This window comes from Cetorhinus maximus, chromosome 2 (assembly GCF_964194155.1).
Source record: "Cetorhinus maximus chromosome 2, sCetMax3.hap1.1, whole genome shotgun sequence".
In the NCBI taxonomy this organism is placed as follows: Eukaryota; Metazoa; Chordata; class Chondrichthyes; order Lamniformes; family Cetorhinidae; genus Cetorhinus; species Cetorhinus maximus.
Window position 1 is genome coordinate 183252911 of NC_135880.1, and position 16875 is coordinate 183269785.

The following is a 16875-nucleotide window of genomic DNA, read 5'->3' on the forward strand; positions in this document are numbered from 1 at the left end:
AATAAAAAAAAAGCTGGCTTGTGTTGCCTCCCGCTTTAGGTGCTGCCCGCTATGTGTGAACATTGGGCAGTTTCCAGAACAGGTGGTTGACCTGCAACAGTAGCTTTATGGACAACAGGAAATTGAAAATTATATGCTGGTTTAGGATTTATAAATTTCATTAAGCTGATTACTTTTTAAAATTACAAAATGGAATATGATTAAAAAATAAAACTGCGAACAGACCAAATTAATGTAAAATGCTTTGCATTTTTCTCAGAGCACTATTGGTGAAGGATATGACACACATACTCACTCTATTCCCTTTGTTCCAATACAGCTCAATGGAGATTAGCCTTTGTAAGGGAATATCAGTTCCCATCTTTGTGTATCATCTTTTCTTATCTGCCTGAAGTGCTTCTTATTTCTGTGATTTTGTTTCATATAATTGTTAATGTTTAGAAGGTCCAATTCTGTCCATCTCCCAATCAGATATCCCCTGCAAGGAGAAATGCCACAAGAGTTAAAAGGGATGTAGGAGAAACCTAGTGTGGAAAAGTTAATCATAATGGGTGATATACAGTTCTGTGTCCATTGGTCACAGAAGACTTCATCAGTGTAGGAAGATGCTGCACACATTCCCTTGGGTTTTCCAGGCTTATCAAAGCCTTGGGCAAAAAGTTAAAGGACGCCTTCTTTGAAATCTTACACTTCATGAACTTGCAGGCAGCTGGATCAGCAAGATGCAATGGCATCTTAATATGGTGAGCAAGGATGAATGAAGTATATCAGTTGTAGTCTCTTTAGATGGTGAAAGAATGATAATCACCTCAACCACTCTATGGACTTCAGCCATAACATGAACTTGCAACTGGGATTTCTTGTGGTGCATAGGGGATCATTCAATCCCAATGTGTGATTGTTGCATTCAATACAAACTTTTGATAACCAATGCAGTTCTGATGCCAGTAATGCCATCATTTACGTCACCATTTTCAGCTCCTGGGAAAGCCTGTATCCACAAATAAGGATTTGGTGAGAATTGGTTAATGATTAAGAACCATCTGGAAGAGTGTCTCTGCTACTGAAGAATGTGCTTTGCTCTTTGAAAGCACTAGTAAAAGACACACGTTTCAAAGAGGATGAATCCCTGAAAGTTAATACAATAGCTTCTTTTTGTAGCAAAGGGTAGGAACTCGTAGAAAAAAAAATGTTATTGCACACCACTGGAGAAGATGATCTGGTGGAAAATTGTCAGCTGGGTGTGGACAGGCATTAGTTTTTGTTTACTCATTCATGGGATGTGGGCGATGCTGGCTAGGCCAGCTTTTATTGCCCATCCCTAATTGCCCATGTTCAGAGGGCATTTAAGAGTCAACCATATTGCTGTGGGTTTGGAGTCACAGACCAGGTAAGGACGGCAGATTTCCTTCCCTAAAGGACATTAGTGAACCAAATGGGCTTTTACAACAATCGACAATGGTTTCATGGTGATCATTAGACACTTAATTCCAGATTTTTATTGAATTAAGATTTAAATCCAGAGCGTTACCCTGGGTCTCTGGATTACTAGTCCTATTGACAATGCCACTTCGCCACAGCCTTAAGGTCTCTGACCGCCCAGCCCTACCTTTTGCGGAGGAAGCAGTGAACTTGCAGAGACACACAGTGCCTTGCTATCAAGAAGTAAGGCAGTTTGTTTTGGATTGTAGTGATAAATATAGCTGCTGTTTTCAAAATTGCCCCAGTCGGAGCAAACTTACAGCAGACTGAACTAATAAATTTCAAATCAAATGAAGGTTTTTTTTAAACTCAACCAAGTTTTTCAACCAGGTATATGGACTTCGAGCCACTTAACCCACAGCATATGTTGCCGTTAAACTTGGAAAAGGAAACCGTAGGATATATAGATGCTGTTATTCCCAGATTTTATGAACATCATTTTGAATCTTGAATCACAAGGACTTCCTTATCAGCTGGAGCTTTGAAAGCTGCCTTCATGTTAACCTGATGTGTCGGAGTCTGCTTTGTCAGAAGGTGGGTCCCTTGGTACACATTTCTACAAAACCTTGTGGTGTGCTATTGGCGGATGTGCAAACTTTGCAAGACATAACTGGGAAGAAAATTTAAAACAGATTGGAATGAGAATCAAGCAGCAAGTTGTGCATTACCCTACAGTTCAATCAGTTCTGCTCTTTCAGCTAACAAACAGTGTAATGGCTAATAGTTTCCATGGTGATAATGGGAGAAAATTAAAAATCAAATAATAAATGAAGAACAACTTTCAGAAACATTTTCATAGCGGTTGGAACTTAATTTCTTTGTGGATGCTTCCACAACTACAGTTTGTGTTGAAATGATTAATGGTGAAAGCACAGGAAGGGAATACTTTCAGATAAAGTGCTTCCCTATCTAAGCAAGGTGCATTTTAAAAAAAGTTAATAATTCCCTGTTTAGGAAAGCATTTAATATTTGTTTTGCTTTCCTCGATGGAGATCCACTGTTTTGGGCTTTGCACTCATCTGGTACATAATAACCAATATCGAACTGCAATGGTGTTGATCAGCTTGTGAATCTGGATGCTGTTCCAAGTTGTCTGTGCCAGGAAAATTCTGTGACTCCTAATAAATATTGTTTACCTTAATCACACTCTGCATTGGTTAGACATGTTGATAGTTGAGTCTACTCAGGCTTTTTTATACTTTATCCTCAGCTATTTCATTCAGTGTACATGTCACTATGATTATGAGTAGCATTTTACACTTGTCTGCATTAAATTTCATCTCGCATTGTCTGTTTACTTACAATCTAACCAACTCATTTTGTAATTTCTGAGCTGCCTCCTCCAATTCCGCCTTCCCTGCTAGTCTGGTACCATCTGCAATTTTGACTACCTTGTATTGAGTTTTTGTACAGTGGTCGTTCATTTTTGCTAGAAACTATAGTGATCCAAATGCCAAGCCCAGAGGCATCCCAACTTACTCTGACACAGCTTCTGTTATGAGCACATGCTGTTTCTTGTCATTCAACTGGTATCTTATCCATTCTTAGATTTTATTCTAAATTCTCACAGTTTTGAATTTAACTAATAGCCTTTTTTGTGGAGTTTTGTCAAAAGCCTTTTGCAAGGCATCAGTTTTGGGACATCCAGTTAAATTTGAGCAGAATATTTATATTACAAATGATCGCTCGGATCTGTTGAAAGTGACCCTTGATTAAAATACAGCAGAATTATTTAATCATCAGAAAATTGGGACAGAGAAAACCCTGCATGTAACAATACTTGCATGTAAGCAGGAATTGTTTTACTGATATTGAATAGGCAATTAATTTTTATGTTGTACCTGAAGCCAACAAGATAGCAAAATAATAGTCCATAGCATGAAAAATCATGATGTAATTAAAAAAAATAGGTTGTTTTCAGTATTATCTGTCTTTGGTTGCATTTATGAAAGAGCACACAGTGATAGCTTTGAGGTGTGTGAGTAATGTGTGGATGACTGATTTTTTTTTTTCACACCCCTCCTCTGTGTACTGTCTACTCTCTGCTCAACACCTTCTCACAAGGGCACCTGGAAGATTGAACCCATGTTTCACACTGTGGCAGTGTTGCAGGTTGAGGCTGCAATATGTTACAACACATCTGATTAAATGTAACTGGTACATAATGTTGAATAAAGGAGCTTGTTTATAAGGTTGCATTTATTGCGCTCATCACATACATTGTGTCGTATCCAAAGCCAAAACAAATGTCACTTTCAGAAATAATCCAGCCAAATAAACTGTTGCTGCTCCATCCACACGTGTGGAACAGCATGCCTTACATTCAAAGCTAGTTGGCCTCCTATTTGTGGAAAGACATTTTGCTAATGAGCTGCACATTAACCTCTGCTTAACTTTTTTTTAATATTTAAGTTGTACTTCCCTAATGAGAAGACTGCAATTCTGTGTTCTGCCATAAGTGATATCTTCTTTATTGTAAATACTTGTGTCTATCGATTCTGTTTTTGTTCCGGTTATGGTAATAACAGATGTTGGAGGATGAGCTGAAAGAAACCAGGAATCAAGTGGAAAACATGCACAACAAATGTAATGAATTATCATCCCACCTTGTGCATCAGCAGTCAGAACTGACACGAAAGGATGTTGAAGTGACTGAATTCAGGCAAGTAGCTTATACAGAAACCTGAATCAAATTTGTTCATTGTTGAAAAGCAGAATACTGCGGATGCTGGAAATCTGAAATAGAAGCAGAAAATGCTGGAAATACACAGCCGTCCTGGTAGCATCTGCGGAGAGAGAAACAGAGTTAACGTTTTTGATCGATGAACAGTTCTGATGAAAGAGAGCAATCTGAAATGTTAACTGTTCTTCTCTCCACAGATGCTACCTGACCTGCTAAGTACTTCAGCATTTTTTGTTTTCGTTCAGTGTTGACTTGGTAACTGCAAGATACCTTTTGCATGTCTGTTGGAATTTTAGCCTATCCAGATAGCTTAATGCCGGGTTTACCTTCTCTTCACGTTAGTAAGAAGCCATACGATGTTAGAAGGGTGTATTTTCATAGTAGATTATGAGTGCATGCGCTTTGACAATAGAAGGCATTGGTAACTGCTCAGAAATTTCAGTTGCCGAATGTCCAGGACCTACAAAATTTTCAGATTGATTTAACATTTTAATTACTGTTGAGTTTTACAGAGCAATGGGAACACACAATGACCTAGGCTAAAGGTTCAACATGTTCAGACTTGAGCTTTATGTGACAGCATGTAAATCTTCCCTGCATTAAAGCCATAGGATTAGTGCTGCATATTTGAAAAGCTGCTGAGAAATGGAAAAGTCCAAAAGAGAAAGCTGTAATAACTTGCCTGTTTCATTCATTACAGTATGGTCAGATCGAGGGCATTAATTTGTATGAAAAAGAAGCTAGCACTTCCTGAGAAGTAGCATTATGTAAATGTGTTAAACCTGCAGTCAGATGCGATGAGACTATCTTTGATCAAATTTATCTATAGACTTTTATGCAGACATTTTATCCTGCAAATATCTGACAACCAAAACATATTTTTATTACATATTTTTCTTTAAGAAGGTAATGACTGAATATTAAAGGATGCAACTAGAATGATGTAGGGACAAATGAGAACATGTTTCCATTTGTAGCTGAAACATATGGACAATTATAATTCTCCTTAGAAATGGTGCAGAGCATCACTCCACTCATTAAAGCTTGATATGGAAATTACTGTTGCCATCCTTTTAATGGTGGAGCCATTCCAGGCATTGAAATGCACATGAAACTCACTGGTTGATATTGTAAGCATTTAAAGCTCTCTTCCCAACACCTCACTTCAGCAAAATTACCAGTATTGCTCACTTTGGTAAGTGAGTGTGCTCACAACTTGCTGGAGTGATCTGTGCTGAGTCATTGAGTTAATAGTTTAGTTTTAGTGGTACTTTCAATTAAGCATTGAGTACAAACCTTTAAAGTCAACATGGTTTTACGAAAGGGAAATTGGATTTGACAAATTTATTAGAGTTTTTTGAGGATGTAAGTAGTCGGGTTGATAAAGAGGAACCAGAAGATGTATATTTGGATTTCCAAAGGCATTCAATAAGGTGCCACACAAAATGTTAATACACAAGATAAGGGTTCATGGAGTCAGGGGTAACTTATTAGTATGGATAAAGGATTGGTTAATGGGCAGGGAGCAGAGAGTAGGGGTAAGCGGGGCATTTTCAAGTTGGCAGGCTCTGACTAGTGGAGTGCCACATGGATCAGGGCTGGGGCCTCAGCTATTTACAATCTATGTAAATGATTTAGACTAAAAGACCAAGAGTAATGTATCTAAGTTTGCTGACAGTACAAAATTAGGTGGGAATGTAAGCTGTGAGGAGCACAGAGCCTGCAAAGAAATATAGGCAGGTTAAGTGAGAGGGCAGCAAGCTGGCAGATGGAATATAAAGTGGGGAAGTGAGAGATTTATTCACCTTTGTAGTAAGATAGAAAAGCAGAACATTTTTTAAAAGGCGGGAAACTTGTAAATGTTGATTTCCAGACAGACTTGGGTGTACTCCCACAAGGAAGACAGGAAGTTAGCATTCAGGTACAGCAAGAAATTAGGAAGACAAGAAATGGCATGTTGGTCTCTATTGAAAGGGATTGAAGTACAAGAATAAGAAATGCTTGCTACAATTGTGCAGGGCTTTGGTGAGACCACATCTGGAATACTGTACGCAGTTTTGGTCTCCATATCTAAGGAAGGATATACTTCCATTAGAGACATACAGTGAAGATTCACTAGGTTGGTTCTGGGATGAGGGGGATGTCCTGTGACAAGAGGCTGAATAAATTGTGTTTATACTTTCTGGAGTTTAGAAGAATGAGAAGTGATCTGATTGAAACATATGGAGGTCTTGTGGCTCATTAACTAGTGCCCTGCCTCTGAACCGGAAGCTTGGGGTCCAAGACCATGGAAGGACTGTTTATGATGTTCAATAGTTGATAATCAGCCTAAAAATCCTTCCAACATGATCCCGCTCTTCCTCAAAGGGGAAAAAGTGTGTGTGAAGATATAAACAGTTGAAACATACAAGACTGTCAAGGGTCTCGACAGGGTAGACACAAAGATTGTTATCCCTGGCTGGGGACTCATAGAATCGTTAGAACACAGAAGAAGGCCATTTGGCCCATCATACTGGCTCTCCTGAGGAGCAATTGACGCACTGCCCCTCCCCCATCCTCTCCCCACATCCCTGCATATTGCTCCTTTTCAGGTATTTAGAATATGTAGAAAAATGTACTGCACAGAAGGAGGCCACTCTGCCCATCGTGTCTGCGCCAGACGAAAAACGAGTCCCCTAGCCTAATCCCAATTTTCGGCACGGTCTGTAGCCCTGGAGGTTACGGGACTTTGGGTGCATAACCAGACACCCTTTAAATGAATCGAGGGTCTCTGCCCCTACAACCTTTCAGGCAGTGAGTTCCAGTCCCCTACTGCCCTGTGGACGAAAACATTTTTCCTCATTTATCCTCTAACCCTTCTACCAGTCACTTTAAATTTATGCCTCGTAGTCACTGACCTCTCTCCTAAGGGAAATAGATCCTTCCCATCCACTCTCTCCAGGCCCTTCACAATTTTGAACACCTCAATTAAATCTCTCCTGAACCCCCTCTGTTCTAAGGAAAACAACCGCAGCCTATCCAACCTTTCCTCGGAGCTGCAATTTTCCAGTCTTGACAGCATCCTCATAAGTCTCTTCTGTACCCTCTCTAATGCAACTACATCCTTTCTATAATGAGGTGCCTAGAACTGTACATAGTACTTGAGTTGTGGCCTCACTGGTGTTTTATGTAGTTCCAGCATAACCTCCCTGCTCTTATATTCTGTCTCGGCTAATAAAGGAAAGGATTCCACATGTATTCTTAACTATTTTATTGACCTGACCTGCTACCTTCAGGGATCTGTGGACATGCACACCAAAGTCCCTCACTTCCCCTACAACAGAACCCCACTGGAAACAACCTTCCAGTCGTAAAAACGCCTGTCAACCATTACCCTTTCTTTCTGGCCACTGAGCCAATTTTGTATCCAGCTTGTCACATTCCCCTGGATCCCATGTTTTAAAATTTTTTTTAGCCAGTTTGCCGTGTGGGACCTTGTTAAAAGCCTTGCAAAAATCCACATCAACTGCAGTACCCTCATCAATCCATCTTGTTACCTGCTCAAAAAAGCAGCCAAGATAGTCAGACATGGGGGAGAATTTTTAGCTGGGTAGGTGGGTGGGCGCGCACCCGACCAGACCAAGTGTAAAATGACGCTTGATTACGTCGGGCAAGTGTCCCGACGTCATTGTACACTTGTGCAATATTCCGGTCAGCAGTGCGCTCGCTGATGATTAAAAGGCCTATTAAGCCCATTATAATGTTAATTGAGAGAAATTTTTCGCTGCCTGTCCAACCTTACGGTCGGCGGGCAGGTGAAAAGGCCAAATGGCCTTTGCATCTTTTAGGATACCTCATCCACGGGCGGGATGAGGTTTCCAACAGCAAATAAAATCAAAATTTTAAAATTTAATTAATAACATGTCCCTGCTCATGTGACATGTTTTATAAATCTTTATTTTTTATTTTGAAAAATGTTCATCTGCCTCAGGGAGCTCATGTGCCCGCTCACACCCACTCTCCTCTCCTCCCCCCCCCCCCCCCCCCCCCCCCACAGGCACACAGGCAGTGCCGAGCGCTGCCGCTCACATTTCGCGCTAGGCGGGCCTCAATTGGCTCACCAACGTGCAATCATGGTCCGGCCCCGATCGAGGGTGACGGACGGCTTCCTGACCACCCGACGAGGGAAAAATCCTCCCCATGATCTTCTCTTAACAAATCCATGCTGACTGTCCTTGATTACTCCATGCCTTTCTAAGTGACAGTTTACCTTGTCCCTCAGAATTGATTCCAATAATTGGCCCACCACTGAGGTCACACTGACTGGCCTCGAATGATTCCGTCTTTCCCTCATGCCATTTTTAAACAAAGGCACAACATTAGCAGTTCCCCAATCCTCTGGCACCTCACCTGCATCCAGTGAGGATTGGAAAATGATGGGTCAGAGCGTCCGCTATTTCCTCCCTCGCTTCTATTAACAGCCTGGGGTATATTTCATCCGGCCCAGGCGATTTATCTACTTTCAAGGATGCTAATCTCTTTTAATATTTCCTCCCTCCCTATGTTTATCTCATCCAATATTTCACATCCAGTCTAGAACACAGTGGCACAGTGTCAAGATAAGGTGTCGAAGATTTAAGATTGAGATGAGGAGAAATTACATCACCTAGAGGGTTCTGAATCCCTGGGATTCTCTACCTCAGAGGGTTGTGGATGCTCCATCATTGAATGTGCTTAAGGCTGAGATAGACGGAATTTGGCCTCTCAAGGAATCAAGGGATATGGGGAGCTGGCGAGAAAATGGAGTTTGAGCCGAACATTAGCCTTAATTTATCTTAAATGGCGGAGCAGGCTTGATGGGATATGTGATTGACTCCTGCTCCTATTTCTTATGTTCTTATGTTTCAACGTTCATCATATTTCTAACTGCATGTTGAAATTGGGTTCTGACAGATTTCAAACTTATTATCATACTATAGGATGATGTCTTTACCTCTCTGCTACTGAACTTCTGCCTTAAAAGGCATATTAAATCAGTTCATGCTAACAAACAAGCTTTTTGCGTTGAATCACTCCTTGCAAGTCAGAAGGATCAAAGCTGTCTTTTAATACAGTGGAAGCTGTGAATTAGGCAATGGGAAATAAGACTACAGCTTTTTTTTAAAGTCATGTAGCTAGTATCTACATGGGACAAGCAAAAATGCTGAAACAGATTTATTCTAGTCATGGGAGAAATATACTGGCTGCTCATTTTTTTGCATAACTGTACTGAATTTAAGTAGAGCAATTGTGCTGGAAATCAGCTCCATAGTGATGAGAAATTTCAGCCTGTTTCAATATTGTCTGTATGTTTCTGTATCATAATGTGCTTGAAGCAGATGGAGTAAATTGGACCAAATCAGAGTTTTCCTGTTCCAGGAATGTGTTGCATTTCCAAATTATTTTTAATATTAAAATTAGACTTCACAAATAATTTACAGTATGTATTGCTCGATAAGAAATTTGGTGTTGTTATGCCATGAGTTTTTACAACACTCTAAACACACAAATAATAGGTTCTTTGTAAAAAGATAGTCATCCAGCTAGTTGGCAGTTTACCTATTCAACATCTGTTTTCACTTGATCATGACAATGTTTTACTGGACCTGATCCAGGGAATCCTGTGTAAGTGGGATAAGAATTCTGGAAGCATGTTTCCTTCAAGTAAAAACTGTGTCATAGTTGAAGACTGTTAATTTTGATGGTCTAGTTGAAGCACAGTTGTCTCATTTATCAAATTGCTCCATATAAACAAAATTAATATACAGGGATTTAATTGATACATTTGCCCCCAGAAAGAAATGTCCTTATTAACCACATCTTCACTAACCACATCGTCTACTATCAATTCTAAGAAAATGAGGGATGATTTGCTTTACACAGAGCTTGTATCCCAGTGTCCAAGCCAATTTTTCTGCCTGAACCAAAATTGCGAAAACATGCTGTTTCTGGGAGCTTCCTGTGCACAAATTGGCTGCCATGTTTCCTACATTGCAGCAGTGACTACACTTCAAAAAGCACTTCATTGGCTGTTAAACATTTTTGAATTCCCTGAGGTTGTGAAAGGAACTATATAAATTCATGTTCTTGCTTTCTTTGAAAGATGATGATGATTTAGTAAAGGCTTAGCAGACTGAATAAAGGATGATTTTCTGATACTTTTATTTACAACATATACTCGCTGAGGAATATTTGAGAAAATATGCACGCATGTGTATAAAAATATAAAGATCACTGCAGGTATGAATGTGAAATGTGAAAAAGATGCATATGGCTGTAACAGAATGTAAAACTTTAATTATGCTGCCATCTACAGAAACGATACACTGTAATATCCAAGCTTATGAATGATGTACATTTAGTCACCTGTAAGTGGTAGAATTTTACATGGGTCATGCACTATGCAGGATATAATACAGGGTGTGAAATGCTGCAAATGATGAGGCAATTATTTTTAATTGGGCTTTGTTTGAAAAAGCTAGTATTTTGTGTTCCTACTTTATTTGGTCATTATTTCAGTAAGAATTTTAGTCAGCAGTAATTTTTCAACAATATAGTATTTACAAAAGCAACAAAATAATTGGTGGTCTTTTGATAGTCAAATATAAAATCATTTTGGGGCACCTCTTCCCTTCATGTAGAGCAAGGATGCTGACGTTTAAATGCAAACACTTAGAATGTTTGTTTAATTGACCTTGCTGTATTGTGTATTTGTATTGGAGGAGATGAAAACTGTGTTTTCAGTTAAAAGCCTGCCATGCACAAAATCGTTATTGACTTTGTGATGCGTTGCACTACACAAGTAATAATATATTTTTAAAATTTATTCATTCATGGGATGTGGGCGTTGCTGGTTAAACCAGCATTTATTGCACATCCCTAATTTCCCTTGCTCAGAGGACATTTAAGAGGCAACCACATTGCTGTGGGTCTGGAGTCACACGTAGGCCAGACCAAGTAAGGACAGCAGATTTCCTTCCCTAAACGATATTAGTGAATCCGATGGGTTTTTACGACAATCGGCAATGGTTTTGTGGTCAGACTTTTAATTTCAGATTTTTTTATTCCAGAGCATTACCCTGGGTGTCTGGATTACTACCCCAGTGATAATATCACGATGCCACCGCCTCCCCATTTTTTATCAAATAAACAGTCTTGACTGTAATCCTTTTATTCCATTAAAACGTTTATTCATTGTTTGGAATATCCCTGTCTTTTAAGCACATGATTAGAATCAAAGAAAATAAAAATTGAGAAATTTGTATTTTTAAAGCTATGATTGTTTCTCCTGTGACATTTTTCTTAGTTTGGGCCAGTGTTACTTCTGATGGTTACTGGAGTGCTTTTGTAGTCTAGAGGCAAGAATGGTTTACCCATTGCTGCAATATATCAAATTCACCAGAGCAATAGGATTCATGTGACAAATTTATTGCACAAGTTAATGAAAGATCCATGACTTCACAAATATATTTCTTAAATCCAAAAACATCTTCCACAACATTGCTGAGAGTCAGAGAATTATTTTTTCTACAACTATAGTGTTATTTGTAAAATGTATGAAAAATGATGAATAGGTAAAGACCCTCTGGTCCATCCAGTCTGTCCCATGTAATTGTGATACCTTGTGCATCAAAACATGGACTCTCCACTCTGAGGAGAGGCAAAAATATAGATTAAAATCCCAAAACAATGTTGGGGAAAGAAACCTGCAAAATTCCCTTTTGAGCCTCTGACGATCAGAACTAGTCCAGGAGACCACTCTAGCCCTGAATTCCTCACAGTGCCTACCTTTTTGTTAGGGGGATTGTCACCCAAGGCAGAAACAGGCCCAGCTCTAATTTGAAGGAATTTAGCGCATTGGCGTCCATCGGCAGCCTGTTCCAGAGACCCCCCCTATTCTCTGGGCAAAGAGGAACCGTCCAATATCCAACCTAGTTCTGCCCCTGTATAATGTGTATGTTTGACCTAAATAGGTCTTTCCTAACCTATTTAGTTGGACAAATTGTCAACTTGGCACAATCTATTCCCTTCATTTTATAAACTTTAATCACGCCATTCCCAAGTGTAAACTTCTCTAAGATGTTAAGTTTCAACTCTTAGCCTATCTTGATAACTAAGATACTTTATACTGGGAATTAGCCCAGTGGCTCTCCTCCGCATCCTTTCTAAAGCCTCATTGAACCACTTTTTGAGGAGACCAAAACTGATCACAGTGGCCTTTATTTTACATATATTTGTTTCATTTGGCTTTAAATTTTATGCATTACTATTGTTAAAGCTAACAATGCACAGTATTGAGATGGTTATGTAGTGGTAATAGCACTGGACTAGTAATCCAGAGGTTCAGACTAATGCTCTGAGGACATGGGTTCAAATCCCGCCATGGAAGCTGGTGGAATTTAAATTCAATTAATAAAATCTGGGATGAAAAGCTAGCCTCAGTAAGAGTGACCATGAAACCATTGTCAATTGTTGGAAAAACCCATCTGGTTCACTGGTGTCCTTTAGGGAATGAAATTTGTTGTCCTTACCTGGTCTGGCCTCTTAACTGCCACTCTGTTCAAGAGCAATTAGGGATAGACAACAAATGCCTTGCCAGCGATGTCCACATTCCATGAAAGAATAAATAAAAGTAAGCACAGCAAGAGGTCATTTGGCCTATTGTGCCTAAGCTGGCTCTTTGAATTAGTCCGATTAGTTAATTATTTCATCCCACTACTCTGCTTTTTCTCCATAACCCTCCAATTTTTTTTTCTTAAGTATTTCGTCAGCTTCTGTTTGAAATTTGGAACAACATAGGAACATGCATAGGACTTAGGAACAATAGACATTCAGCCCTTTGAGCCTGCTCAGAATCTACCGTGGTATCTACTTTCAGGCAGCACATTCTGCATCATAATCATACACTGTATTTTTTTAAAAAAGGTCTTAATCGCTCCTTTGGCTCTTTTGTCAAATAGCTACCAGCCTTCCTGCCAATGGAAATGTTTTTTCCTTAAATTCTTGGCAATTTGAATGCAGTCTTTAAAAAGCCAGGTTTGGCTAAAACTGGGAATGTGTCTGGATTACTTGGGCTGATGTTTGATAAATACACTGCGCAGGCTCATTTTGGTTTTGCTCCCACTTTTCACGAGTGTGACCATTGGGGCATCTGGCACAGACTTCTGAAAAAAGAACAAGGTCATTGAAAGGAAGAATAACAGAAGACCTGACAGTGTCAGTGAAAGTCATTCTCAAACTCCTTAAGCAGGAGATGCATAGACTCCTAGGTCTGTATGGGCGGAACCTTCAGCACCAGCGTGCATTTGTCCTGGCAACATCTCGGCCAATCAGCGGCAACTTGTCAATCAGCACCCCTTTTTTCATGCAGTATTAATTGTCGCTCCCTTTGAAATTCGGCATTCTTGCATCTGTCCTGAAGATTGCAAGTCAAAAAACATCGACAGCATGTCTCTTTTTTTTCACCAATATCTCCCTTAACCTGATTTTCTCCTGCAACAAGATTGAATCACTTGTGCTCAATGCCCATGGATGGAACAGCACCATATAAGCACCTCCTGCATTACTCCCTATGAGGAACACATTGTAGAGTGGATGGTTTGACACTGTGCTGTTGTCTTGGGTCAGAGCAAGATCCGGGGACTCAGTGTCAGTATCAGATTAGTTGCTGCATATCTGCACTCGACATGTTAAGCATCCTACAGTCATTAACCTCCGCCCCCTTAATTGCAAGGTGATAAAAGCTCACCAGTTTTCAGCTAGTACCCTTCTTTTCTGCAAATCCACCACAGCATTGGAGCACAGTTGAGTACCATGATATTTCTCTTTTGCAGTGTAAAGATACCCAGCTTCCCCTCATAAACCTGGGTGCTTGGTCGCAGCTATCAATTTTGGTGACTTTTGCTGTACTGTCTCCAATACCTGGATATCTTACTCTCAATATGGTGACAAGAATTGTATACAGTACCTAAGGTGGGACTGACACACTCTGTGCTCGGTACATAATCAATCCTTGGTGCTTGTGCTCTATTCCCCTGGCTGAAAATCCCAAGACCCTGCTTTCTCAATCTCCTGAATCTGCATTGACCCACATTATGTGACACCTCCTCAGCTTCCCAATCTATCCAGGACTTTCTCGGGTTGATTAGTCTGTTGTTGCAGTTTCTCCCACGTTGGAGCCTAAACCCTTTTCCTCTATTCCTATGTTTTTAACAATACAGTTGTTAACCAAATCTGGTTATTCCTGTACTAGCTAGTGCACGGGATTGTACCCTGATGCGATTGCTTTCTGAGGTCTTTCTTCATAGTCTGTGACGCGTTTTCCTCATGTTGGCTGATCCAACACAAATAATTTGTAGCCGAGCCCTTTGCTCTCTTTTCTTGAATGGATTCTGTCTTGTTACTGTATTGTCCTGTTCCTTTCTTGGGAAAGCATCAGGCCTATACTGTGCTTCTGATTGACATAAGGAATTAATGTGTGAGCCACCTCCCTGCACCACCACCGGCCCCCCCACCCCCTCACCTCTATTTTAATTGTGATCTTCAAACGTTTGGCACGTTGCATGTTCACATACCAATGGACTAAACCACATGGATAATTTTGATTTAGTTAATCATATTCTATTTCCAGTAGATTTCTAAAATTGGTGTTATAAAACCATGCACTGAATTCGCTGTTGATCAGTTTAATGACTTCAATGGCATTGGCAAGCGACTTAAGGGTTATGGGGAACAGGCAGGAAAGTGGATCTTATTCAATGATGGAGCAGACTCGATGGGCTGAATGGCTGACTCTTGCCCCTCTTTCTTATGATCTCATGTATTGCAGTTAAAAACATCAGTGTGCTACTAGCAGATGGCTTTGATTTTACCAATCAGCCCCAGTTTGAGAATGAGGTGTAAATACTCATAAAATTTGATTTGGTGGTTTCAAAAATTTTATGATTACCAGGAGAAAGTCATATAAAATGGAAGTGTGCTAGTTGCTATCTTGGACTCTGTCCCATCATTTCCAGTTTTGAAAAGATGCGAGATTAAGATGAAAGGATGTCTGAATGAGATTTGGGTGGTTGACTGAAATATTTTCGAAGTTACTGAATACATGAGAAGCAAGGCCAACAGCCATGTTGGGCTTTATCCAGTTGAGGTCAATGTGGTGATTAAATGTCTGTGTAGTCACAAAAAAAGGATGTACAACAGCTCAGAGCACTTTTATTAGCTGCTTATTAAACATTCCCTGCAGCAATGAGATTAAATATCTGTAATACAAAGTTATATTTCAAAGTATCCTGGTCAACTTTTAAAACTTTCATTTATTTTCCAGAATGCACTCAGGTTTCAAGCACTTGTTGTTTTTTGTATAATTTTTAAAGGTTTTATGGCCTTCTTGGTTCTATGAGCTTAATGGTAAGATTTAGGCTGGGATTTCCCGGTCTCGTCGTGGGTGGGACCCACCGGGGGTGAGGTGGAGCCCCAGCCAGAAGTCCATTGACTTGTGACGGGACCGGGCGGTGGGCGGGGTGTGGAAAATCCCGTCCTAAGAATTATTCAGGGAAATATTGGTTATAATTTTTTTAAGCTGCCTTGAGCAGCACCTTTCCCTAAATTCAGATTTACTGATGAATGAGCAAAATAACATAAAATGTTGCGAAAAAGCTGATTCTTATGGGATAAATAGTTAAAACCCATTTATTAATGTTTCATGTTCATTCACAGGATGTGGGCATCTCTAGCACGGCCAACAGCTGTTGCCCATTCCTAATTGCCCTTGAGAAGGTGGTGATGAGCCGCTGCCTTAAATGCAACTGAGTGACTTACTTAGGCCATTTCAGGGGGCAATTGAGTCAGCCATTGCTGTGGGTCTGGGGTCATGTATACTCTAATGGGGTAAGGAAGGCAAATTTATTTCCCTGAAGAACATTGGTGAATTAGATATGTTTTTACAGCAACCCAGTAGTTTCATGATGACCATTACTAATACTTGGTTTTATTTCTAGATTTATTTAATTAGTTAAGTTTAAATTCCCCAGGAGTCATGACTTTGGGTTATTAGCCCTGACGTCTGGATTACTCATCTAGTAACATAACTATTATGCTACCGTACCCCATGATTCATCAGTGTTATTTCCTGAAGTGAAAAATATTTAAAAGCAATTTTTAAAGCAATATTTCTCTTTTTAGCTTTGTTTTATGTGAAGGAAATTTATTTTTCTATTTTTGTGAGATTATGCTAACATGGTTGAGTATGTTAACCACAAGTTTATATCACCTCATGAAGTGAAAACAGATATTTAGATACAGCATAGAAAATGTATAAACAAGAGAGAAGAATCCAAAGTATAGAAATGCAGTCTTCATACTTTAAGATAAACTGTCAATATATTGTAGGGGACTCGAGCCACTCCAACGCATAAGCATTCTTGGATATATTCTTGATTGCTTTTTAGGGACCGTGAAATTGATTTGAAGATATTGTGATTTTATTTTGCAGTAGCTGCTTTTGATTGGTATTTTAAGTGAATATGCCAGTGGAGTCAGAAAGCCTTCTTCATTCTTTTTGGACACATCAAAAGTTTTCTTATCCTCTAACGACCGGCAAAACGTACCATGCTAAAAAGAATTAATGGTTTCCTACAACTTCTTTCACCTATAAGGAGCAATATTAGATTATTTCAATGGCTACCTAAAATTCT

General features: G+C 39.7%; 1 protein-coding gene across 1 annotated transcript in view; it reads left to right on the forward strand.

Annotated features, from left to right (window-relative positions):
* Positions 1-16875, forward strand: part of cntln (centlein, centrosomal protein) — a 395750-nt gene that overhangs the window by 87860 nt on the left and 291015 nt on the right. Inside the window, exon 7 of the mRNA XM_078530355.1 lies at positions 4011-4148. Within this exon, the coding sequence (XP_078386481.1) occupies positions 4011-4148 (138 nt within the window). The remainder of the gene's footprint in view (positions 1-4010; positions 4149-16875) is intronic.